The sequence below is a fragment of the Centrocercus urophasianus genome, unplaced genomic scaffold (assembly GCF_019232065.1).
Source record: "Centrocercus urophasianus isolate 14NV4802_14NV808 unplaced genomic scaffold, USGS_Curo_1.0 seq_23, whole genome shotgun sequence".
Lineage (NCBI taxonomy): Eukaryota > Metazoa > Chordata > Aves > Galliformes > Phasianidae > Centrocercus > Centrocercus urophasianus.
In genome coordinates this window covers 571350-597592 of record NW_024884789.1, presented here as the reverse complement: position 1 = coordinate 597592, position 26243 = coordinate 571350, and the positions used below count along the sequence as shown (strand labels likewise).

At 47.1% G+C, this 26243-nt stretch overlaps 2 protein-coding genes across 9 annotated transcripts; both read left to right on the top strand.

Annotated features, from left to right (window-relative positions):
- Window positions 1-1748: 1748 nt before the first annotated feature.
- Window positions 1749-7093, top strand: PAQR5 (progestin and adipoQ receptor family member 5). The gene is made up of 8 exons (XM_042824744.1): window positions 1749-1850; window positions 2062-2233; window positions 2354-2481; window positions 2557-2759; window positions 2947-3073; window positions 4632-4728; window positions 5026-5167; window positions 5315-7093. The coding sequence occupies exons 2-8, from the start codon at window positions 2183-2185 to the stop codon at window positions 5548-5550; spliced, it is 984 nt and encodes a 327-aa protein (XP_042680678.1). The 5' UTR covers window positions 1749-1850; window positions 2062-2182; the 3' UTR covers window positions 5551-7093.
- Window positions 7094-7372: 279 nt separating this feature from the next.
- On the top strand, window positions 7373-25436 carry KIF23 (kinesin family member 23). Of its 8 annotated transcripts, none has more exons than XM_042824630.1 (24): window positions 7373-7398; window positions 7497-7566; window positions 7643-7771; window positions 9976-10081; window positions 10778-10914; window positions 11514-11620; window positions 12540-12710; window positions 13907-13948; window positions 14354-14466; window positions 14611-14732; window positions 15315-15417; window positions 15757-15836; window positions 15924-16043; window positions 16536-16695; window positions 17240-17407; window positions 17609-17766; window positions 17954-18127; window positions 18858-19037; window positions 19417-19698; window positions 21602-21832; window positions 22422-22504; window positions 22806-22887; window positions 23011-23081; window positions 24673-25436. In XM_042824630.1, exons 1-24 carry the CDS (start codon window positions 7388-7390, stop codon window positions 24686-24688), a joined length of 2916 nt encoding a protein of 971 aa, XP_042680564.1. In that variant the 5' UTR covers window positions 7373-7387; the 3' UTR covers window positions 24689-25436. The 8 variants fall into 8 exon arrangements, with proteins under 8 accessions (XP_042680564.1, XP_042680563.1, XP_042680568.1 ...); XM_042824629.1 differs by having other exon boundaries at window positions 12537-12710; XM_042824634.1 differs by lacking the exon at window positions 19417-19698.
- The last annotated feature ends 807 nt before the right edge of the window (window positions 25437-26243 follow it).

Genomic DNA, 26243 nt, shown 5'->3' with positions numbered 1-26243 from the left:
ACCGTCCCCTCCCATGCAGCTCCATCGCTGGGCCATGTGGGCTCTGTTTGTACACAGATGAGCAACAGCTCGGCGCCAGCGCGGCATCGCCCAGCCCTGCGCCCGGCCGCTGTGTAAGTACGGCACGCTCGCTTCGCCCTGCTCCGCCGCTGCGCTTTGTGCTGCTATCCCAGGGGCTGCTGTGCTGCTGCGCTGCTGCTTTCCGGCTGTGCAAGGCCCGGGGATGTGTGGGTTTGTGCGTGGGGCAGATGGAACTCTTCTCTTGGTGCAGAAGTGCTGTGGGTACCCAGCTCGGCTTGGGTACCTCCGAGCTGCTTGCGCACCCAGCGGCCCCTGCACAGCAGCTCTGCGGCTCAGCCGGTCCTGCTCCTGTGCTGCTCCAAGAAAGCTGTGAAAGTTAACAATTAACAGCTAAAATACCTTCCCCTTCATTGGCACGCACGGCTCCACGCACACACTGAGCCGACGCACCGGTGGGGACGCGTTGGGGCCGCGCATGGCCGTGGGGATGGGAAGAAAGAGGAGGAGGAGGAATAGCGGGAGGAGGAGGAGGAGAAGGGTGTGTTTGCAGCACGCCTCCAGGCTTTGCAGCTTGCTGCCACAGAGGTCGCAGTTCAACGTATGTCCGTCCTTCCCACCAGGGTCCCCCATCCCTGCCCCACTGCCTGTGTCTCACCAAATGTGCCCTTGGAGCAGGAAGGAGTGGGGCTGCAGGGTGTGCCTGCTGCTCCCGCGGCCTCAGCCCAGTGACTCATTTTGCTCATAAAAACACAAACTGGTTGTTGCAGCTGGGGAGCTCCCTGCTGAGAGAGGCAGGGTCCCTCCAGCCGTCCCCAGGCGCTGTCCCCACCGCGTCACCCACAGCCAACCCACTGTGTTTCCCCCTGGGAGCAGGAAGCTTTGCAGCCACCCATCATTTTCGGTTTGTTTCTCAGTTCGCTGAAGTCACTTTGTCATCCTGAGCACCCCTATGCCACTCAGAGAAGTTATGCATGCAGTGGGGCAATGCTTGTATTGCTGTTCCTTGCATTGGGCTGTTCCTTCTAGCCAGGCAAGAGGAGAAGATGCATGGATGCATGGGCAGGTGTCCCTGTCCCCATCCCTGTCCCCATTCCTGTCTCTCTCTCCATTCCTGCCCCTGCCCTCATCCTTATTGCCATCCCTATTTTGCACTCCTGCAAACCCAGCTGCTACCCCCGTGTATTTGCAGCGCAGCGTGTGCCTGGTGCCAGCTCGTCACACAGCTCGCACCTTCTTATCTCCAAGATAAGAAAAAGTATTTCTGTTCCATCCCATCGTTGAGCTCATTTGTGTTCCTATCAGTGGGGACGGGAGCAGGCAGAGCGCTGTGCCTTTGCTGGTGGAGAATGCAAATACTTGCATGCTGCTGGTGCAGTAGCCAAGAGAAAGGTCCCAACTGGAGACTAATCTTTAACTAAAGGCATTTCCAACTTCATTCCATGTCAGGTTTATTGCTCTCTCACCTTGTTAATTATTCCCTTGTTAACCACCTCCTGGCTGCTGTCCTTTCTGGGCACCCCCTGTGCCCCCAGCCCCATCCGCAGGGATCAGGGCACAGCCTGGGCAGGGGCACACAGTGGGAAGCACTGGGAGAAGGGAGCAAAGGGCTTTGCTGGGGCTCTGTGGCCACTTCGTGCAGCAGCAAGGTGTGACGAATCCCTGCTCGGGGAGGTTATGGGGAGGGCGAGGAGGAGGCGTGGGTGCAGTGGGGCTCATAGCAGGGTGCTGCCCACAGCTCTGCTGCTCTCCACCCTGGGAATTCAGCTTTCTTCACCTTTACTCCACAGCCCCGTGGTGCAGGCAGAGAGCGGAGGAACACTGCAGGCTGGGTAAGTGCTGGATGTTCCCCTATGTCTGATGTGGAAAGAGCAGGTGGGGAGAGCCCCACATTCCCCAACCCTGTCCCTGTATGAGTGGCAGTGGGGGACCCCACGAAGCCCCATGCTGGCTGCAGGGGGTGCTACCCTCCATCCCCAACATCCTCACCTTCGGCACCACTGCGTTGGACACCACAACCCCACCAGCACTTGTGTCCCCCAGGCCACCCATCCTGAGCGCAGAGCCATCGCCACGGCGCAGCCACATCCCCACCACTCCCGGTGCCATCCCCAGGGCAGGGATGTGAGGCACCGTCCCACGGAGCCGCGATCCCGACGGCGCAATGCTGAGCCTGAAGCTGCCACGACTGCTGAGCATCCACCAAGTGCCTAAGGTCAGAGGACAGCTTCCATCCCCTGGGGCTGGGAGGGATGCGGGACCCTCACCCTGCACGCAGGGTGCTGACGGCCGGACCTCCCCTTGGGGGACGCTGCCACCGCTCTGTACCTCACAGGGGTACCAGGAGCAGGGCATCCTCTGCGGGTACCGCCCCCCGAGGATCTCAGCAGCTGATTGTGTCCTCAGCGCCTTCCAGATGACCAACGAAACGCTCAACATCTGGACACACTTCCTCCCTGCATGGTGCGTCTCACGGCTGTCACCGCGTCGCCGGGGCAGGGGACGCACCGGGTGTGACGCTCACCCTTGTGCTCACAGGTACTTCGTGTGGATGCTGGTGGGGCGGCTGTGGGGGCCTGGGGGCCGGGACCCCCCCGCCTGGCCGCTGCTCGCCTACCTGCTGAGCTGCTGCATCTACCCACTGGCCTCCAGCTGTGCTCACACCTTCAGCCCCATGTCGGCCCGAGCCCGGCACGTCTGCTACTTCTTCGACTACGCGGCGCTCAGCATGTACAGCTTGGGTGAGGATGGGGGGGTTCAGACCGGGATAAGGAACCTGCAGGGAATGTATTCTGTGGGGATGGGAGGGCTTGGGGTGCAGCCATGCAGCACTGCTGGCCCAAAAGCCGGTGAAATGGGATTTGGGATTTGGAGAGCCCCTGTTGGGCAGAGGGCAGCTCCTCACCACGTCCTCCCGTCCTCATCCAGGTTCGGCCCTGGCGTATTCAGCATATGTGTTCCCAGAAGAGTGGGTTGGTAGCATCTTCCACTGCTGCTATGTCCCCATCGCGGTGTTCAACACGGTGCTGAGCACCAGCCTGGCCTGCTACTCCAGGTGCGTGCCCTCTCTGTACCTCCCCAATTGCTTCGGCATAACTATTAATTAGTGTCACTAATAGAGCTTTGGGTCTGGTAGCTGTATTGTAACAAGGCAGGGGAAGAAGAGAGTTTTGTGCTGCTGCATGCTGGCACCAGGAGAGCGTGGCAAACAGAATGCAGAACCACTGCTTTAATTTTGGAAAGCCCAAGAGGTATTTTTGCGTGGTGCATGGCTCCAGCCCTGTGTTACAGAGCTGCAAGGAGAGACTGCAGCCTTCCTGCATCAGTCTCACCACACGGATAGCAGTTTGTGTGCGGGATTTGGCTCCCCAGCAGACTCGGATCATTTGTTTGGGATAAGTCTAAAAAATATCTCAGTGGCTCAGCTGCATTCCAGCTGCACGCTCAGTGCTGGGCTGTTGGTTTTTTTTGTAGCCAATTCCTGGCTGATCACCTCTGTCGCAGGACCAGCATGGCCAAGTGGGCTGCAGTGAGCATGCATGACCTTCATGCGATTTGCCTCACAGGAGCAGCAGCCCCACAAGGGCTCCTTTCATGCCTGCGGGTTTGGAGTCTCCTGCACAAAGCAGACAAACCTGTCTGTGCTTCCTTGCTGCAGCAGAAGGCATTCCTGCCTGTGAATGGGGCCCTGTGCTGTTCCTGGCCTCCTGCCCCACGTTTTGGCACCAGGAGGTTCTGTGAGATCTGGATCCGACCAAGAAGAACCCCACTGCTCCACTGCTGCTTAATTCTGGGGGGTGGCTCTTCAGTTACTGTGTGATTTCAGCCATTCCAGTGTTTCAGTGTTGATTTCCTGGGCAGTGCAATGCAGAATGTCACTCCCCATCCAGACATAGGCTTTCTGCCTCAGATATGGTATGATGATAACCAACAGGCTCCTACATCTATTATAAGGTTGATGCCATAAAAAAAAGCAACTGATTAAGTTAATTAACTCTCAGATTTCAGTCACTCTGTGCATTCCCCGAAATGACAATTGCAGAGTCTTGGCAGGGTGTGAGACAGAAGCGCACAGAGATGTTCCATGCCTCTCAGGCACGAGCTGCAATACAGCTTAATTAACAAACATCAGTGGCTGCAGCCTGAGAGCTGCATTACCACAAAGCAAGGCAGGGCCCAAAGCAAAGCAGGGCCCAGAGCAAGGCAAAATCTAAAGCAAGGCAGGGTCCAAAGCACAGCAAGTCCCAAAGCAATGCAGGTGCATCCTGCTTGCAATCCAAGCTCTTAAAGCTTGGATAAAAGCACAAGAGCGAAAGCTCAGTTAGCAACAGCAGGGGAGGCAGTTGTTTGCCACTGATGGGAAACAGCAAATGAACGGCAGCAAAAATCAGCAGCAAGATCAGGAGAATAAAAAAAGAATTGCTTCCTGGTGTGCCCTATAAGCGATGGATGGAAACGTGCCAAGGGTGGCAGCCAGAGAGATGGCCTTACCCTGGTCTGGGAGTCGTAGCAGGAGGGTGAGGGCATCGTGCACCTCGCTGCAGCTCTGCGATGGTGGCAGCCGTGACCCAGCACTGCTGCAGCCTCACTTGGTGCTGCTCTGCTCCCCGCAGGTTCCTGGAGCTGGAGCGACCGTGGCTCAGCAAGGCGTCCCGCACGCTGGCCTTTGTGTACCCGTATCTCTTCGACAGCATTCCACTCTTCTATAGGGTATGCTCACACGTGGGGCTGCTCAGCCTGCAAAGCGTTTGGGAAAACAGGTCCTTTTTTTAAAAAGAAAAACAAACTCCTGCAGGAAAAGAGATTGCGTTACTTTTTCCTGCCCCCATCCAGGCGCTGCACTCATTGAAGCTGCGTGTTGCTGTCAGATCGTAGTCACAGGCTGGTGGCTTGGCTTGGGAGGAACTTGAATGTCTTTGGGGGTGGGCGTTTTGCTGGTGTGGGGCTGGTGGTGCTGGGACGCAGGGGGCCAAGCGGCTCACTCTGTCCCACCGCCACCTCCCTTAGTTCTACGTGTGCGCAGCGCGGAGCTGTGCGGATCCCACGGTCGCTGCCCACTACAGGCACACTGCCTTCGCCTTCCTCACCTGCTTCATCTTCGCCACCCACCTGCCCGAGAGGCTCGCGCCGGGACACTTTGACTACATTGGTAAGCAGCAGGAGGCTGAGCTTTGCTTCCTCGTCAGGCAGAACGCACATTTATAAACACAGCTCCGGGAGGGGATTTGTCTCTGTCTCTGGCGGTCGCGTTTGAACGAAGCTTGAGTTTCCTTAAGTACTTTTGGCTTCCCCGCAGGGCACAGCCACCAGGTGTTCCACGTCTGCGGCATCCTTGGCACGCACTTCCAGCTGGAAGCCATCCTGATGGATATGAGTGAGAGGCAGGCACGGCTCCCAGCCACATCGCTGCTGCAGGTGCTGGCACCCATGGGCACGTGCATGGCCATCGGGTTGGCGGTCATTGCACGATGCTCTGCTCAGCTCTGCCAGGCACCAGAACCCTCACACAGGGAGAAGCTGCACGGGCAGTAGGGCACCTGGTCTGCAGGATGGGGGTTCCTGGTTTGCTGCTGCACAGAACGTAGGCAGCTGATGCACGGGGTGAACTCTTTGCGTGCGCTCTATGAGCAGTGTTGGAGGGCGAAACGTATTGCACTGGTGTTTGTACATATGGCTTTCAGGCTGGGGATGGGTTATGAAACGCTTTTAATCGAGCTGATATTTCATCACCGGAAATATTTAAAATAATCTTTAACGGTTTTTCTGCAGAAAAGGGAGATTACGTGCCAATGCTTTCCAGAGCAAGAGGCATTCACCAGTTCTGCCTTATGGAGAGGCACAGGTGTCCTTGCTGTCAGGGGGAGCGGTTTTAAACTGAGAAAGGAGAGATGTGGTCAGATGTTGGGGGAAATCCATTACTCAGAGGCAACGAGGCAGTGGCACTGCTGCCCGGAGCTGAGGGTGCCCCATTGCTGGAGGTGCCCAAGGCTGGAGATGGAGCTCTGGGTGACCTGCTCAACCCCTCCGTGGCAGCAGGTTGGAACTGGGTGTGCCTTGGGGTCCCTTCCACCCCAGCCGTGCTGTGATTCCATGATGCTGATCAGCAGCAGAGCCCCATGGCAGGATATGGATGCAATGCAAGCTGCCACGTCCCAGGGCTGAGCCCAACGTTTCTGGTGCTGGGGGTATAACCCCAACTATCTGACACTGCACCCAAGTGCCTAACCAATGTGGGGTTGGAGTGGACCACAGCCTGCCTTACATTTAGTTTTAGGGAAATACCCAGGGCACCTCGGGTCTCTGTGGATCAAACAGCCTTCCCAAGGGAATTGCTTCTCCAAGAGCACACGGAATAGCTCCGCAGGGCTTTGAGGATGCTTGCCACTGGGCCGTCAGTCAGTTTTACCCAGAACCTCACACGTGATGCAGTGATGCCTGCTGTGGAGCACTGTCTCTCAGTAATCATACGGGTGTATAACTGGTTTTGTGTGTAATTACCTCTCACAAGGTAGAAGAGATGCACTTTGGAGTGACAACACAGCAGCTCGTTAAAGATATTATGGGGCTACTAAGTCTTTTGATAACAAACTTTCCTTTGAAAGCTGACCAAGATATTAATATTTATAAGCACTGGAATGTAATTGTTTATTCAACACGTTGAATTCAATGTTTGTTTCATTAAGAGAGGAAACTAATAGAGTGATGGCACTGATGTATTCTAACCTGATTTGGACGGTTCTGTTTCTGCCTGTGAAAATAATTGCTTCGGAGATAATTGCTGATAATTGCAAAGCTTATTTACCTTGAGTACAGGTGCAGCCGGAAAGAAACCTGGCATGATTTAGGACTCTGCCAACTTTATGTTCATCATTCTGGTTTTTTTGCTCGGTAGTTTGGCTTTGGACTCTGATCAGCCTTCCCAGTTCCTCCCAGCGTGAACAAATTAGAAGGCGTGCTGCTCCTGAGGCAGCACACGTCTTGTTCACCTGGAGACGGCCTTGAGAAGCGGTTTGGTGGATTGCACTGTATTCACATCTGGAAATAAAAGCTTTGAGGCAGATTGCAATAGAGGATATTTATCGCCTCGGACAAATCTCTTTCTACAGTCCCTTCCGGGGCCCGCTCCTCCACACCCCCAGCCCGACAGGGGGCGCTCTGACCGCAGGCGGCGCGCTGCGTCGTTACCATAGCAACGCTTGCAGCCTACGCCCCGGGGCGGGGACGGGAGGTGGCGCCCCCGACGTAAAGCTGCGTGATGACGCCACGCGGGCGTGCGCGCCGATTGGTTGGATTTGAACAGAACAGGCGCGCGGCCGTCGGGTGAGGCAGCGCGGAGTTTGGGCCCCGCGGCGATCGGCGTCCCCACAGCATGAAGGCGGCGTAAGTCCATCCCGGCCCCTCGGCCGTCATCTCGGTTCGGTTTGTCCCGCTCCCCCGCGGTGTCCGGGCCGCCCCTCACGCCTCGTTCCTTCCCCCAGAAGGGCCAAGACCCCACGGAGGCCGGCGCTGAAGAAGGCGTCGCCGCCCGGCCCGAAGGACCCCGTGGGGGTGAGTGCGGAGCTCCGGGGGGCGCCGGGCCGGGCCGTGCAGTGCCGGGCCGTGGCTCAGCCATGTCCTCCCACAGGTGTACTGCAGGGTGCGGCCGCTGAGCTGCCCGGACCAGGAGTGTTGCATCGAGGTGATCAACGAGAGCACGGTGCAGATCCACCCTCCCGACGGATACAGGATATTCCGCAACGGGGAGTACCGGGAGGTAACGGCCCGCGGGGCTCTTTTCCCCACTGCCGGGGTTCCTGCGCGGCTCCTTGGGCCCGGTGCAGGCGGTGCTCTGAGAGAGGTTGCAAGTTCCCTTTGGAGCAGAAATGCACCGTTGCCTTCCTTTGGCATCGATATACAGAATCACTGTACGGATCAGAAGAGTAGAAAAGCCCTCTGAAATCCTCGAGCCCAGCCCTCTGTGCCCACTGCTCATGTCCCTCCGTGCCACATCTCTGTGTTGTGTGGGTTTCTCTGGGAGTGGTGACCCCAACACTCCATCACTGCTCTTATGGAGCAGAAACGTTTCCTGATATCCTGTCCAAACCTCCTCTGGTGCAACTTCAGGCCATCACCTCTCGTTGCTGTTACTTAAGAGCAGAGGCTGATCCCCACCTCACCACAGCCTCCTTTCAGGGGTTGTAGAAAGTAATGAGGTGTCCCCTGAGCCCCCCCCCCCCGGCTGACAATCCCAGTTCCCTCAGCTGCTCCTCATAAGGCTCCTTTCCTTTGCAGCTTTGTTGCCCTTTTGGATAGGCTTCAGAGTCTCCATGTCCTTCTGTATTCCCTATATCCAAAAAGGCTTCTGCAGGGTGGAAGGGTGAGAGCAAAAGGGGGAAAAAAGATAAAACTGGCAAAACTTCTTGAAGGTTTTGTTCACAAAGCTCTGGTTCTTAGAAACTAGCTCTAAACAAAATCGGGCACAAATGAGTTAAGAGTTGGTATGTCTGGTATGTCCTTAAGCTTAGCAAAGAGCTACATTCCCCTGTGTGTACTGAAGGGGAAACCCATAGTTAATGTATAAAGAGAGGAGAGTGGGTGGGTAGTTTCTTTTCCCTGTAACCAGTGAGATACGTGAACAGCACAGCACTGTGCCGTGGAGGATCAGAGTATCAGGAAACATTTAGTTACTATGAAGGTGGTCAAATGCTGGAATGGGCTTCCTAGCAGGGTGGGTGGTGTCCTGTGGCTGTCAGTGGGCGATGCCCTCAGTGATAGGCCTTAACTTTTGGTTAACCCTGATGAGGTCAGGCAGTTGGCTTTCATCTTTGTGGGCTCTTTGTAACCAACCTGTTCTGAAGAGATGAAATGGTGTGAAGTAGGAAGAAGGTGGCAGGTCACTTATGGCAAGCAACTCTTGTGTTTACTGGAAAGGGGACTTTAGGGCATGTGTTCAGAATGAAGAGCTGGAGTGCTTCAGCTCTGAGTGTGGTTTGGTTGTGAAATGGCTAATCACAGGTTCCCAACAGAGTGCAGTAGTTCTAAGTGAGAGAATCTCTTTCTGTGGGTGTATAATCAAAGAATATTAGGATGTTATAATCACAAAATAAACAAGAGAGCTAGGCAAAGCAGACTATGATAACAAAAAGGATAAATAGATGGCTTACCCCTATCCTGGGCTCACCCACAAAACACCAGTAGATGTGATCTCCAGAAGAGATCCTTCCCCAGCTCTTCAATAGGTCTAGGAGGTGTGGAGCCTGGCTGCACCCCTTCTGGCAGCACAGGTGAATTGCCTTCTTCAGCTGTGCTCCTCTGGCTGACTCATGGCTCACCTCAGGTGATCAATCAGAGGTTCAGGCTGTGACTCAGCAGTTCCCAGGCAGTGGGTAAGGCATAATGAATGTTAGCTGGCACGCAGGATATTTTGTTTCTGAGTTTGTGCTGGGAGAATCTGAAAGGATATGAAGCGATGTTTAAATATTTACAAGTGTTTTGAAGAAAAGTGGCTGGATCTGTCCAAGTACGTTGCAAACCTATGATTGGAAACAGGCTGGGCTGGGAAAAGACACAAATTTCAAAGCAAGAATATTAAACTTTGGAATGTGACTTTATCTGTTGCCGGCGTCCTTGGTATTCCTTCAGTATCTGTGTAAAGGCTGGGGATCAAACAAAAACTTGAGCTTGAAACTGAAGGTTGTGAGCTTCTCTATTTGCACGTGAGGTCAGGCTTCCTGATCACTGTGGTTATTGATGGACATAAGCTCTATGAAAAGCAGAGGTTGCTGTTCTTCGATATACAAACTGAAGTGATTATTAAAGAGCTACAGTGGAGCAACTGTGTGCGTTCAAACACGGGTGTAATCTTCAAGTAGTTTGTTGTTCTGTTGAGCTAAGGGAAGAAGAATGAAGCATTTTGAAGCAAAGAACCTCTGGGCAGGGAAACTTCAGATTTAGGGTGATGTGTCTTCTTTACTTCAGACGCAGTATTCGTTTAAGGAAGTGTTTGGTACCCTTGTGGCTCAAAAGGAGCTTTTTGACGTAGTGGCTAAGCCTCTCGTGGAAGATCTCATTCGTGGGAAGAACGGTAAGGGTTTCCTTGTTTCCTGCCATGTCTCTGTGTGTCTTTTTGGTATCGTTATGGTTTTGCATGTCTTAAGGTTTCTTATCCTGTCTAGATAAAATATATACGTATATCATCTTATATGTGTGTACATACGTCTTATTTGCATATATACATACATCTTATTTGCAATAGAAACAGTTGTGGTTTAGCTCCCCTGTACAGCTTCCCCTGGAGCTGCTCTGTGCATGCTTTGTATGTCCAGGTATAATTCTTTTGTGCACTGTTAAGTGAAGAAACACATATTTTTTAGGGGAAAGATGTCAGATACTCTCCTAAAGACTGACTATAGAAACAAATCACTTTGTCCTAGGCACACTTTGATACCTTGAGGTTTCTGGTTAATGTCAAGCTCCCCTGTAACAGCCAGAGCAAATCAGGCTGCTGCACCTGGGGCTTAGAGGCTACGTTTGTTTTCATTTCCAAATGCAGGATCCCAAAACAGGGCAGATATTAGCAGTTGAAGTGTGACTCATGCAGGTGCTCAGTACTTGTATTGACTAAGAGTGGCTTTTGCTGCACTGGGGTGAGCTTACTGATAGATAGCTCAGCAGGAGTCTTTTTTTTCCTTAAGAATGTTTTACCCAAGAAACAGTGTGAATGTAACTGATGCTTTTTGAGGCTGTGAGCATGATTGCAGGACTCTTCTGTCTTTCCTAGGTCTCCTTTTTACATATGGAGTGACAGGCAGTGGGAAAACCCACACTATGACAGGATCTCCTGGTGATGGAGGGCTGCTTCCACGGTGTTTGGCCATGATCTTCAATAGCATAGGACCATTCCAGGCCAAGAGATTTGTGAGTAGTTTTGTACCAAATTCTCCACTCTGCTGCTCACAACAACCTAAAGCACTGCTCAGAATGCCTCCTGTGTTAAACAACAGCAGAAAGTAGCCCCAGGAAACTGGGTTTCTGAAGCAGGACCACGGAGATGGGCCTGGTATTCAGGACAGGCACATCAAGAAGATGTATGGTCTAACTGTCCTTCTAATTGTTACTCATTTCTTAATTACTTCAGTAAAAAAAGAAGAGTCTGAGCGAAGATTTTGTGACCTTTGTATCTTGAGACAAATCTCATTCCGTATTTGAAGTAACTTAGAAAATGATGGTTTTCTTTTCTTCAGAAGTCTTTCTTTTAATTCCCAATCCAAATCTATTTGGAACAATACCGGAAGCTTTTTCCTTGGTAGCTTGGCAGCCTTTGTGAAATACTGTTTTGGAAGTACCTGTTTTCTGTCAAATCTACTTGGAATTAGCTAGCAGATTGAGTGTTAGTGAGGGGGTGTGGTATCTGCTGGCTGCCAGACAGCTTGATCAAATCACTTGTCTTTTGCTGGCCAACACCTTATGTTCACTACTGTTTGTCACTGTATTGTCTAAACATGTTCACTGTTCAGGTTTTTAAGCTTGACGACAAGAATGGTGTGGATGTTCAGTGTGAAGTAGATGCTCTGTTAGAGAGGCAGAAAAGAGATGCCACGCCTGTTCCCAAGACTTCTGGCAAGTAAGTAACTGTTGTAACGTGCAGGAAAAAGGAGTTACTGTAAATGTTGTTCTGAAACTGGTTTCAAGTTATCTTGATGTCTTTATCTTATTCTTATGGGGGGGAGAAAAAAAAACAACAAATAAGCAGAAGACATTCATGGCAGTTTAGTGTGTTATGTTCCATGTAGGATGGGAAATTGCATAGGGGAATACTTTGATTCTAAGCTTTAGAATTGAACAACATAAGGCTTTTTTTTTTTTTTTTCTTCTGGTATCTGTTTCCACATAATGCTATGATTTGACCACGTGCAATAATAGAATGGCCAGGGTTGGAAGGAGCCTCAAGGATCACGAATCTCCAACCCCCCATCACGTGCAGGGCCACCAACCTCCACATTTCACAGCAGCCCAGGCTGCCTGGGGCTCCATCCAACCTGGCCTTGAACACCTCCAGGGATGCACAGTACATCCACAGCCTCTCTGGGCAGCTGTTCCAGCACCTCACCACTCTCATAGCAAAGAACTTTCCCCTGACATCCAACCTCAATCTTCCCTTCTTCAACTTAATAGCAGAACAAGGGGAAATGGTTTTATCTACCCTTGTAAAGAGTTGACTCCCCTCCTGTTTATGTAGAGTACTATGAAGTTAAACTTGAGGATGTTTTGTAAAATAGAGAGGCTGTGAGTGGTGTATGATTGCAATGTTAACTGTCCAGAAATTTTGCTTCTTTCTGGAGCTGAGTGCAGCAGTACTGGGTAGATGGATCTGTCTATTTCAATTCTTCTGAGTGCACCTGAAACTGGATATGTTGGCTTTAGTTTCTAATGTGTTTCTCTACTCCAGTCACACCAACTGTCAGTTAGCTTGGTGCTTTGGCTGCTCAGCCAAGGTAGCTGGCTGTGCCTCATCACAGTCCCTTACTGTGTGTGATCAGCAGGCGACAGGTGGATCCAGAGTTTGCTGATATGATCAACGTGCAAGATCACTGCAAAGTGGAAGAAGTTGATGAAGATAATGTCTACAGTGTCTTTGTCTCCTACATCGAGATCTACAACAACTACATTTATGACCTCCTGGAAGAGACTTCGTTTGACCTGATAAAACCCAAGTTAGTGGGAATAACTTAGATATTAATAATGATTATATTAGTTATTATAATTATATATAATAATTAAGGAGGTGAAGCTTTTGTGAGGATTGTATGTCTTTGTGACTGTAGTCTCTGCAAATCTGGCTCAGTTCAGGTGAATTGCTTCCAAAAATCACAGAGAATGAGGTGATGCCTAAGGAATCCATTCAGTGGTATTGAAGTGCTCTGAGTTGTTCTGTTGCTGCTAAGATTTAGTGCTTGTTTTCCTAATGTAACGAAAGATAAAGAAGTCAATATTTAATTGTTTAGGCAGCATTGTATCCTACTGAGGTTTTAAGTCTCTTAGAGCTAATCTGCAAGTGCTATTCCTAGCTTGTGACCACAGCTTGAAGAGCAGGCTGTTCCATAGCTGGCATTTTCCTCTGGAAAACTGCGTATTGGGCAAAAGCTTGTGTATTATTTCCATTTGGTGCCAATCATTTCCTTAGCAACAGAGATGAATAGTTTCTGGATGCTTTTTTGGAAAGGTATCTACTTGGCCGTGATCCAGGACCAGTGAATCTTGTGATCTTTGGAAAGGCAGTCTGTAAATCAAACTTATTTGACCGTATCTTTAAAAATTCCGAATCTGTCCAAGGAAGTTATGTGCATCTCCTTGTACGTGGGTTAATTAAGGAGATGGCCAATCTGCAAAGCCTAAACTAGAGTGAAACAAGTCGTTATGAAAGGGAGACAACATACCTTCATCCCACGACCCGTTGTGCACACACAACAGGGAGGCTCTGCGTCCAATGAACTCTGCATAAGGAGTCTGTATGGAATTCCAGGACAGCTACTGACTGTGTATCAGTTCAGCCTGTGTCTGTAGCACCAGTCCTCCAGGCAGGTGCAGGTCAGGCAGATCTGTCCCCCTTGCACCCAGTGCACTGGACAAACCCTGCCTGCTTTGTAACCTTACTTGGGTTACAGAGCGCGTTGATCAAATCGAAAAGCAGAACGTTCTGCAGGGTACTGCTTTGAAATGGGTTTGAGTATCTGAATGCTTTCTAAATAGGAATGAAAATTGGTTTAGTTTGTTGCTTATCATATCCAGAAATCAGCCTAGGAAAAGCCTTGGATAATCTCCATTTACGGAAGGTGCAGTGCATTAAAAATGAAAAGATCTTGGATATGGGCTGAAGGACTTAATATTTCTAATCCTGTTTTTTTGGTAGGTGGAACAATTGCAACACTCCTGTGCGAAATGGTGACTTTATGTATGTGCCTGAGCAAATTACTCCCACTACTGAAGAGTGATTTTTTCAGTAGAAGCAGAAAATAAACTGACTCCTTGTCTCTACTTTGCTTTACTAGTGAATGTAGAACGCTGTTGAAACCATCTTGCTTCTATATGAGCCATATGCATGTAGTAAAGCAATAGCTGCCACACATAAACCAATGATTTCCAGTAAGAATTGCAATTAAACGTGGCTTCTAAATTAGTAGCTGGAGTGTAACTAACCTTGGCTGAGTGTGTGTCCTTGTACTTCTGCTTCCATCTGCTGTGTGATGTATTTAGAGTGAATCGTGTACTTAAATAAAAGAGATCTTGCATGAGATGATATACTACTGTATCTCCAGCTCCACTGAAACTTTGCTTTCCTTTCTTCCTTGCCCTCAAGACCTCCGCAATCCAAAATGCTTCGTGAGGACCAGAATCACAACATGTATGTCATGGGGTGCACAGAAGTAGAGGTGAAATCCACCGAGGAAGCTTTTGAAGTCTTTTGGAAAGGTAAATGGTCTTGAGATGTAACTTAAAAGATTGAATGTCCGTGTGGAGTTTGCCTTACCATGCTGGAAACAAAGTGGCTTTGGTAGGTGGCAAATCCGTTGCATGAAGCAGGAGTTTGGAGGGAAAGGTCATTCTTCCAAACAGGACAAAAGAAGAGGCGTATTGCAAACACTCAGCTGAATCGAGAATCCAGTCGGTCTCATGGAGTTTTCATGATCAAGTTGGCTCAGGCACCTCTGGATGCAGATGGAGATAACGTGCTGCAGGTAAATTCTGGGGCATGCTGTTAGAGGAGAAGTGTGTGTGTGTGTGTGTGTGTGTGTGTGTGTGTGTGTGTGTGTGCATGGATGGATGTAGAAGTGAGAAAGACTGGTGAATCTTGCAGCGTGGCCTACTGAATTAAACTTATGCTATTGAACCTCACATACTTCTGGTGAAGTGAATCAAAATTACAGAGTTTCTAAAGTATTTAGTTTCTCTCCTTCCTGTAAATAGAGCAGCAAAGTGAGCAGCAAAGCTGCTTTTTCATTTACTCTTCTTCTGTTTTGAGCCAAACACCTTAACGTAAGAGTATGACTTAGAGGCTTTGGACAAGAGTGCTTAATATAATCTATCTCGTGCCACAAGACAAAGGATTTGATAAACTTGTTCACAAAAACCCTATGAGGCATTTATTAAGGGCTATAAAAACACTCACAATCTTAGTCTGAAGGTGCAATATGTGTTTAAATGTGCTGGCTTGGGTTTGTGAGGGATGTTCCCCTGCACCCCGCCCCCCGAGTGCCCCCTTACAAGGCAGAGAATATAGAGCTAATAATTAGCCTAACCTAATTTCTTTCCCATAACAGGAGAGGGAACAGATTACTTTAAGCCAGCTGTCCTTAGTTGATCTAGCTGGAAGTGAAAGGACTAACAGAACAAAAGCTGAAGGGAACAGGTTGCGAGAAGCAGGTATGTACCGTGTTCAGACAGCCTGTGAGTTGTATGGGCTAGGCTGTGCACGTGTTAATCTTGTCTCCTGGTAAAGAACCCATGAGAAGATTCATTAAGTGTTCTGTTATGATGTTTGGTTATCTCATTTGATGGTCTTCAATCCTCCAGCTTGGAAACTGGAGTTTTTGGCAGCATTTGTTGCATTTGTGTGTGCTTCAGATTACTTGGAAAGGCTGTCAGTAACAACTGGCTTATGGGTACAGACAGTTTATCTTAAAAACAAATGAACATTCCAACATTTGGAAATATGATGCAAATAGCTGCTTACAGAGATTTTTTTTATATTATTATTTTAAGGTAATATTAATCAGTCATTAATGACATTAAGAACATGTATTGAAGTTCTACGGGAAAACCAGAAGTATGGAACAAATAAGGTATGCAGCCTGCCATTCATTCAGTTATCTCTTGAATAAGCTGGTGTGATAAAAGCTTACTAGAACTTCCTTCTGCTTTGTTTTAAGATGGTGCCCTACAGAGATTCCAAACTGACTCATCTCTTCAAGAACTATTTTGATGGTGAAGGCAAAGTGCGTATGATTGTATGTGTAAACCCTAAAGCTGAGGACTACGAGGAAAGCCTGGTAACTTTCTTGCAATCCTTATCGTTGCCTACTCTCACAGCTAGCTCTGAATTACTGTACTAGTTTAGTAGGTGGCAGGGATGATAACTTACACTGTCTGAACGCTTCAGGCAATCAGATGTAATGCAGGGCAAACGTGCCCTCGAAGTTTTAATTTTTCCTCTCAAAAGTGCTTGTGTGCAACATAGGAAGTTTCTCTTATTTACAGCAGTCCCAATAGCTGTATTTAGGTGCTTTATCCCCATTAGGGCAATATTTGCAAGAACTTAAGATATCTGCACAGTCAGATTTGAGGAATGAGGGGAGGGAAGGTGTTACTAGGGAGGGATTTTTAGATGCTGTACTTCAGATTTGCAAGCTGGGAAGCACTTCAGATTCAATGTCGATAACGTCTCTGCTAAAACTTGTGTTGATCTAAGATATCACTTCCAAACTTGCTTTGGGTAGCTGCTGTTTTATGGCATTGCTGAGCTTGCCTCTGTCCTTTTGCAGCAAGTCATGCGTTTTGCAGAGATGACGCAGGAGGTGGAGGTTGCGAGGCCTGTGGACAGACCGCTGTGCGGCTTAACGCCGGGCCGGCGCTTCAGGAACCAGGCCTTCAGGGAGGAGCTGGCCAGGAAACTGGAGATCCGAGGTGGCCCAATTAATGAAGGTAAACAGGAGGATGCAGAGTGTTCACAGCAAGTGCCTTTTTGTCTGTTCTTAGGGGCTGAAGGCTTCTTTAAGTATAAGCTTGAGCCTTGAGGACACACAAGGAGCTGTTAGTGGTGAGCTTTCACTGTTGTAGCTGCACCTGAATTGCTCTTTTCATGCTGTGCTACTGTTTACACAGTAATTGGGTTTAAGCTACAATTCTCACAGTAATTCTTTGTTGTTGATGAGCTGAATTCAGGGTCCCATTACTGCAACTCTGGAAAAGAGATTGTGTTGAAGATAATGCTTTGATGCTTTTGTAGGCTCTGGGTTTACTTTAGAAATTAGGACTCGCCTGGAGGTATTGTAAGGAATGAATAAAAAATGTCACTTTTAATCTCTTCTCAGTACTGTCATCTATTCAGAAAACATGTAGTTCCCATTAATAATTCTACACTCTGTCTCCTTCATAATTCTGTGGAATGATCTGTGGCTATGCGTTGTCAAATGAGAACTTTGTTCTCTAGCTTGCTGACAGACTTCCTTGGCTTTAAATCTTACAGAAACAGAAGAGCAATCTGCTTCAGAAATACTTCTGCAGAACTTTCCTCCCTTGCCTTCATGCGAGCTATTGGATATTAATGATGATCAAACACTTCCAAAGCTTATTGAAGTCCTGGAAGAACGCCATAAACTACGACAAAAGTTGTCAGAGGAGTTTGCCAGAAATGGTAAGAATTTGAGCACTGGTGTAGAGCTCGATTTTTGGTGCCCTCACTGCTGCTCAAGCATTTCTTCTGTACTAATATGGAATAATTACCTTGTCTAGGTTAATGGTTTAAAAACTCTTTCACTGAGGTAATGAAGTAGCTGGTAGTGTCGAGTTAGTAGGAGAAAGAAAGGATGAGAAAGTGATGTTGAATCTCTTGCAGTGCTTACATTCAGAACTGCGTTGCGAGAACTTGATTCCAACATTATGTCCAAAGAAAACTATGTTCAAGGAAAGTTGTCTGAGAAAGAGAAAATAATAACAGGACAGAAAGCAGAGTTAGAACACCTGGAGAAGAAAATTAAGACTTTGGAATACAAGGTTAGTTTTCTTTCGTTGTTCTGAGCTATGCAGCTCCTAAGCATGAAAAGCTTTTTCTGTCAGCTCTTGGCAATCTTCTTCACATCATAAGATGCATCATAAGCACAAGCAAACATAACCTGCATTTCTGGGCTTAGATGGTTGTGTTGACTGGGGGCATAGCGAAGTTCTTCCTCTCTTCTTCCAGGTTGAGATTTTAGAGAAAACTGCTACAATTTATGAAGAAGATAAGCGTCATCTTCAGCAAGAATTGGAGAGCAAGAGCCAGAAGCTGCAACGTCAGGTTTCTGACAAGCGCAGGTTGGAGGCACGGCTGCAAGGCATGGTTGCTGAAACCACCACGAAATGGGAGAAGGAGTGTGTGAGTAGACTGCCCTGTGTGAGAGCTGCCCGAAGGAGCTGGGGAGCTTGATTGCTTTTTAAGGTTTTTCTTTTTCTTTGTTTTCTTGATGCTGTTAAGAGTGAAGATGCATTTGGCTTTTAATTGAGGACTTGAGCAGATGTTTTCTTCTTAAATTTTATGAATGTTGTATGATAGGATGAATTCCTCAAGGGCCCATGATGCAGCTAGAGCAGCTCTCTTGTGCACTTTGTTTTGGTATCTGGCACTTGTTCTTTTGGGTGTATGGCTCTCTGAGGAGTGAATCTTTTGTTCTGGCAGCTGTCAGGAGAAGCCTAATATCAGGCTTTCCCCATTGTCCTCATGTTAACTCATGTTCAGATACTGCACTTTGTGACCAGTAAGGAAAGAAAGTCTGAGGAATTAATTTACACTACTACAGGACTGTTTACTTCTTCAGGGCTATTGACAGATCTACAGTTAGACAGTGCTCTGATTTGCCCTCATTGTTGCCCTCAGTGCTGTTCCTCATAAATCATTCCCTGATTTAGGAAGCAAAGTATTTATGGCATTAGACATAACCTTGGCAGTCTTTCTTGTTAGTTTGGTACATCATTACTTTGACCAGCTTGTATCTCAGAGGGAGAGAATATCTTTCCATGTAGAGTATAGAATTATCTACACACTTGTAGCCCAAATAGTCTGTGTTTGTGTGAAGTTCTTCATGCTTTTCTTCTCTTTGTCTTTGTAGGAGCGTCGTGTAGCTGCAAAGCAGCTGGAAATGCAGAACAAACTTTGGGTCAAAGATGAAAAACTGAAGCAGCTGAAGGCCATTGTTACTGAATCGAAGAGTGAAAAGCCTGAGAGGCCTTCACGGGAGAGAGACAGAGAGAAGCCTATTCAGAGATCAGTCTCTCCACCACCAGTACCTGTAAGTTGCCTTTAAAGCACTTCTTGGTAAAGGGACAAGTGTACTTCTAAGAATGAACTAAAATGCAGAGCGCTTTTCTCTAGTGGCTAGAAAACGTTTCGCAAGCACAGAATTTAGATGTTTAAACTGCCTTTGAATTCTTCTTCTCCTCTTGTATTTATATTGTTGTATTTTATTTGTGCTCCTACTTTCCTAATGCCTTAAGCATTGAAGAACATCTGATTCTCAGTGCTGTCACTGCTCTCCAAAACCAGAAATTCGGGTAGCTACGCTGAGTATCGACTGCGTGCAGTGGCACTGTCTTATTGCCTTGTGAGTTGATAGTTCTGTGTCTTAACTTTCCCATTCTCTTTAGCATTCTGGTAACTTTATCACTCAGGTTCCTAACAGCCAGCGGCTCGTGAGCAACCAGCAGGTGCACAGACGTTCAAATTCCTGTAGCAGCATTTCTGTGGCTTCCTGCGTTATGGAATGGGAGCAGAAAACCCCTTCACACAAGCATACCGGTGGCAATTCTAAAACAAGGACTAGACAACAAGAACCAGGACAAAGTAGAGACTGTAACACCTCAGACAGAAGGCGAGGGATGTGCTGGACTGGAATCACTGAGGTTCCCAAACGTAGAGATGAGCTAGAGATAGAAGAGGATCAATGCTGCAGGGTTAGTGCTGCTCCTGTCAAAAGCTACGTGTAGTCTTAGTGTGGCTCAAAAGTCCATCACAGCTGCTCCTTACGTTGGGTGTAAAAGAGACTTTTGAATTTTCCCCTGAACGTATTTCTCACAGGGCAGTGCTGTTTCCAAGCTGAGTCTCACTATTACTCTTTAAATCTTTGATTTGGCATTTAAAAATCTTTAGAAAGCATTTCTGTTTCTCGTTAGTGTGTAGATAGCTGTGGAAAGGAACTCTGAACTAACCGGGCCTTTTTTTTTTTCTAGCTCTAAGTGTCTTTGTTTTAATTTGTGTCTGTCTCCTCAAATCTGTCTTACAGCCTGTAATTTACCACAGTCCTTTTTGGGCAGCTTAAAAGGTGGTCTTATGAGCCAGCCACGTGCAAATATCTACTAGAAATAGTGCTTGGACAAATTTCTCACTTGAGTAGCTGTTAACTTTTGCTCTCCTAGAATAGTCTTTCCAATGTTTCACGTCTGCAGTAGAACTGGGGGGGCTTTGCTTATAGTTGAGAGATGCTTTTTCATTAAATTGCTGTGTGCAAATGTCTGTATGGTGGTGTCTCTGTCGTGATGTAACTGTCACAGTGGCTCAGGTAAATCCGTGAGGATTGTATTACATCCTGCTCCCAGGATCAGAGCCCGTGAGAGGGCTTCCCAAGAAGGGAGAAGCTTATCATGGTGCTTTACTTTGTTGGGTATTGTTTTCAGAATTCCTGCTGTTTGCTAGTCCCAGCCCTTTGAAGTGTGGGACGTGGTTTAAACAGATGCTGTTCCAATTAACTAAAACACAAATCACCAGCATCAGATTATGGGAGGTGTTCTCTCCCACAGTAAAATGTGACCGGTAGTAATGTCTTCCTTTGGACTTAATTTCCAGATTTCTAGGGCAGAGTTACACTTCTCCATTAAAAAGAGGAGAGATCTTGAGTGTTTTATTCCTAATTTTCCATGTAAAACAACTTTGGAAGCCATGAATCTCTAGACACATTTAATCTTTAGAAGCTGCTTTAGCTCTGTAAGAGCTCAACCTGCAAAGGACACAGCTGGCCTCATCTCTATTGCTGAGAGAAATCCCAATTGCTGTGCACCACCTGAAAGCACAGTGAAGGGATTTGCATTCAGAGCTTCAGGTTATTTAACATCACTGTGATTCACAGAGAGCTGTACACTAGTGAGCAAACAGAACAGAGGGAGCCTGCAATATTCTTTTCAAATGCCCATTTGGGGATTTTGAAAGGACCCAGGTTTTTAAATAAACTGTTTTCTGGTTTACCTGAGCAACTGGCAACGTTCATGAATGTAAGTTACAAATTTGTGAACCTCCTGCTTCTTGTGGGTTTCCAGCAGCTGGGCTCAGAAGCAGTAATGCTAGCAATGGGCACTCTTCCTTTTTCTCTGCTTTTAATAATTCTGAGTAAACAGAGGCTTTGTGTCTTCCACAGCTGTTGAAAAGCCATACTCAATCTGTTTCCTTTGCTACATCAAGATTACATCTTGATCCATTAGTGCATCTGTGGAAGCACTTCCAAATCTATCTCTTCAGGTCGGTTAATATGTTCATGGAAATCAGATCAGGGGAATGTGGGAGGCGTGCTGCCAAAGAGAAAGATGTTCTCCTTGAGGAAACCCTGCCATGTGGGGAATGCAGCCGATTGGATGAAACGACATCAAATTAGTGGGAAATAATTGGCACAGAAATAAAATCCATTAAGCATTTTTGCAAGGCTCACGGTAACAATGCGTTTCAGGGTGGATTCTGAAAGGAACAAAGCTTTGATCTTCAGATAAATGCATCTTAACCAGACCTGCAAAAATCAGTTTTGCTAATGATAATCCTTTGAGAAGCTTACTGTGTGCTGATTTCTTCTGATTCTCTTCCCGCTCTGATCAGAACGCACCTCCAGTTCGTCTCAGACACAGACGGTCGCGCTCAGCTGGGGAGAGATGGGTAGATCATAAGCCACCTTCTAATCTGCCCACTGACACAGTCATGCAGCCTCATGTCCCTCATGCCATCACAGTAGCAGCTGCAAGTGAAAAGGCACTAGCTAAGTGTGACAAGTACATGCTGACGCACCAGGAGCTAGCCTCTGATGGGGAGATTGAAACAAAACTAATTAAGGTAAAGCAAACACCTCCGTGGTGAACTTGTGATAACCCTGTCGAATCCTATTTCTGGCAATGTGTTTGTGCTACGGGCTCGTGCCTTGCAGAAAGGTGTGTTTGACTGCATGTGCTAAGAGAATGGACTTGCAAGTTTTGTGCTGTCGAATTCAAGGGAGGTTTTAGAGTCTGAGAATGCTTTTCTTGAACTTTGTCATTATTTTATGTATGCATCGTCATCACATACTTATTACTTGAAAGTAATGAAGGTTTGTTTTCCCCTCTAGTAAAACACAACAATCCATTTATAATGAAAGTTTCTTAGACTTGTGACTGCAGCTCACCTTGCAGCGTTGCTCTTGTTGGAATGGTATTTGATTTAGGTGGCTGCAGTGATGGATGCTCAGATGCTCCATAGCAGAATTCCTGGTATACAACTAATGAGCAATTTGGGGGGATGACTTAAGTTTTGAACTCTTGCAGATGTATGCTTACTAACTTGAAGGAAAGCTGTAGCAGTAAGTGCTTAAGTTTTCATGTGAAAACTGACAGTGCAGCTGGCACAGGAACCTCATGGCTGTAACTTCTTAACTGCTTTTGGCTCCCAGGGTGATGTTTTCAAAACCAGAGGTGGTGGACAGGCTGTGCAGTTCACAGAGATAGAGACTCTGAAGCAAGAATCTCCAACTGGGTGAGTTGTGCCCTTAACTTTGGGCTCTGGTTCTGTTGGAAATGTAGAACTTTGGTACTTGGTGTGTAACTGATTCTGGTCCATATGGTTGAGTAAAAAGTAGTTGTGTCTAACTCAAAATCATATGAAAGTAACTTTGAGGAGCTTTTAGGCACTGATGGCCTGTCTGCTGTTGAGAGAAAAAGTACTTAACTGAAAAACTACACAATGTATTCTGTTGTGCATGAGAATCTTGCAGATTCTTTAAAGAAACTGACATTCCTGTAACATCTTCTTGTTCTTCCCCATCCTTGTCTTACAGTCGAAAGCGAAGATCGTCGCCTTCCAATGCTGATCCACCAGAGGATGCTGCAGACTCTGAATGGACAGATGTGGAAACCAGAGTAAGCTACAAAGGAGGGAGAGATATCTCATGTTTGATCTCGATGAGGGCTTGGAGTAGTGTTCGTAGCTGGGTCGGGTCAGGGTTAGAGACTGACTATCTGTGTCTATCTGTGTCTTCTCAGTGTTCTGTGGCAGTGGAAATGAGGGCAGGATCTACCCTTGGACCTGGATATCAGCATCATGCTCAGCCCAAGTAAGTGCCTCTCCTCTCTACTTGGTGCATTATTCTCTCTCCTGGTAACTCCTAAGGTGAGACAACCCTTTTTTTTCCCCTTCACCTTGTTGCCCTTCCTGCTTTAGGTTTGCAATGCATACGTTTTTGTTATACTGTGAAGTGAACGGGCTTGTTGAGTGTTGGAAACACTGGCAGTGCAGATCTGTAGGGGACTTCTACCCAGAAGATGTGTTCTGGCATGTTCTCTGGCATTTAGTGCTGTGAGCAGAACGTCAGGTTTGATCTTGTCCTGCTGCAGCAATTCAGAGTGCTCTTAGCTGGACTGCAAAAAGCTGGGGAGTGTAGCATGCCTGGCAGGTCACAATTGGAGAAGGATCAAAGGTGACAGTGGCATAGGACTGCACTGTCCTTCTCCAATCCCTCGAGCCTTTATCAGATTCTGATGTAGTTAAAAGAAAACCTTCATCTTTGTCTTTTTAGATAAATTGCCGTGAGGTTACAGATACCTCACCATTCATTTTGGTGCCTCAGCTGAGGGAATCATTGAATATGCTTAATAGCATACCTGAATGCAGCTAATATTTTAGCTGCTACCTGCTATGCAACTGCTAAAAGATCTGCTGAGGAAGCGTGGGCTCTAGTCATGCCAGAAGAATCTTTCTTCCTCTTGACGTGCATGGATAAATCTGAGTTGGTCAGGGCTCTCATCCATCTTTAATGTGATGGGGTCAGAGTTGCAGTTACACAGCACCCATACCAGATCAGAAGCCTCAATTTATAGGAGAAGTTGAAATGATGTACTTGGTGAAGTTGGTGCCTAACTCTTCAACCAGACATCTTTAAAAAAAATGAATCTCTTGCCTATAAAAGAAACATTGCACATGATCTAGTCTTGCTAAACTAGATGTTGCAGAACAGAACTAAGTATCCAGGTCTGGACTCTTGCAGATAGGTGCTGGCAGTGCTGTGGAAGTCACCTGTTCAACTCAGGGGAAGACAATTTGCAGCTTTGCAAGACATGTTTACAGGGAGGAGAGAGGGCTGGAGAAGTAAAGAGGTTTCTACAAAGCCAAAGCAACCCAAACTGAGTATCTTTGGAATCCAAATAGTAAGAATTAGTGAAGCACAGCTTCTCATCTCTTGTGTGATGTGTGTTATTTGTACGAAAAGGGTTCAGAGCTGTAGTGGCAAGGTGTTCTGGGGAGTTTCAGAAATGAGTGGTTGCTGTTCTGGGTAAGGGCCCAAATGTTTGTTGCTGTTCTCACAGACCCTGTCCAGGCTGGCTGCTGCTACTGGCAGCCTTGCAGCAGCCTTACAGTACTGTAGTCAATCCTGTAGTTTTCCCATGTATTGAATTGCAACTTATATTTGTTTAAAGTTAATAAATTGAAATAAAACTTACTTTTAAGCTATTTTAAAAACAAGAAAACAGAATTCGCCTGTTTCTGGGTAAATAAGTTCTTCAGTTTGCTTGTAGTGTTTCTCAGCACAGAAAGTGCATTAAATTTATGCACGCAGCAGAACAAATAAATGAGTTATTGACTGCTGTTACAGAAAACGACTGCTGTGTAAGATCTGAAAGTTGTTTGATTGCCTTCTTTTCTTCTAGGCGAAGAAAGCCATGACCTTAACGTCCTGCTGCGCTGGGATCCTGTTGATTTTTATCAGACTTACCTGCTGCCAGTGATAAACTGACTGCTTTGTTATCACTACCATCTTGTATTTTTTTAATACTGGCCTATGCTGGGCAATGGTTACATGGAAAATGCTTTTTGCAAACCCGAGGAGGCGAGTGGTGCAAATACTTTCAGTGGGAGGTTCTGCCATTGCGCCCTGTGGGCTTCTGAAGAAACCCTTCTGTCTTGTATTTGTGAAGCCCTCATTATTAAGCTGTATCTTTTATAGAGTAACGACACGAGGCTTCTGCCTTGCATGTATTTCAGCTCTCCATAGGACGTACTTGTGCTCTGGTCACTGTCCCTTTCTTATCAGGCCCTCTGTTTTGAAGAGGTGTAAATGCTGCAATTTACTCAGATGCAGTAATGCACTTTACGAGTGTTCCTATGCCATTTCATGTGTTGTAGCCAGCAGCAGCTTGGTATTCTAAATTTCTTCTTTACCCTTTATTTAATATACAAATCAGCTTGTGAAATCAATTTTAATCTCAATCTTCTAGTCTTCGTGGTAACAAAGCGAGAATACCAAGATGATGAGTAATGATGACTTCACATCATGGCTACTTCATTTTGTGGTGCAAATGAGTAAGTATTTTACATCTGTAGATATGGGGTAAAAGAGTGATGTGCTCACTGATATGGTGATGACCTTTATATATGTGGCTCTGCATGTTAAAATAAATACTTCTGTTCAGTGGCTCTTACTGGTCATGTTCTCGTCGCACCACTGTGTGCTAAACTACAAAAACTAAGGTAAGCCCTGCAGTTTGTTTTGCTTTTCTTTTCTTGGAGAGATTTTGTGAGTTTGATCTAAATGGGCAAATCCTGTACTGTCATGGAGCAGTGGGAAGCTCTGGCATGGCAAGCCAGTGCCACTAGGTGGTGTGAAATAACCGCTGTGGGGTGCTGGCCTTGGAATGCTGCGCTCAGCTGCTCTGCACGGAGGTTGGCTTTGCCCTGATTTCCTCTCTTGAGCACTGCTGAGTTTTGGGGCATTGCTAACCTGTGCACTGTGTCCTCGCTGCCACACATCTCCTGCCTCGGACAGGAAGGGCAGCCAGCAGAAATAAGAGGCAAAGAAACTCGTCAAGGCTGTACTCCTCTTTCAAGTGTTTAAATTAACTCCTTTACATGCAGCAAAATGATTTGGCTGCTATTAACGATAAGCAAGCTATCAAAGGCATTATCTCTTTGATTTAGATTCAGTCACCCTGTCATCAGCATAAGCTGTATTGAGAGTGGGGAAACCTGGGAGGGAGCCTTGGGAAAGTGTTCAGAACTTCATGAAAGAAAGCAGTAGCTGCACAACGTGGCTTCATCTGGGTTGCTTCAAAAGCAACATGAATGAGGAGTTCTGACTCAGCGCTCAATGTGCTGTTTTCTCTGCCACTTGTGGCAAAGGATGTTTGGCTGAAGTGTTTGTTTCTCAGTCCCTGTGAAGTTCTGTGTCCTGACACGTAGTGTTTTGCAGGAGCTTTTCTCAGAAGCTCCATGTTTCGAATGA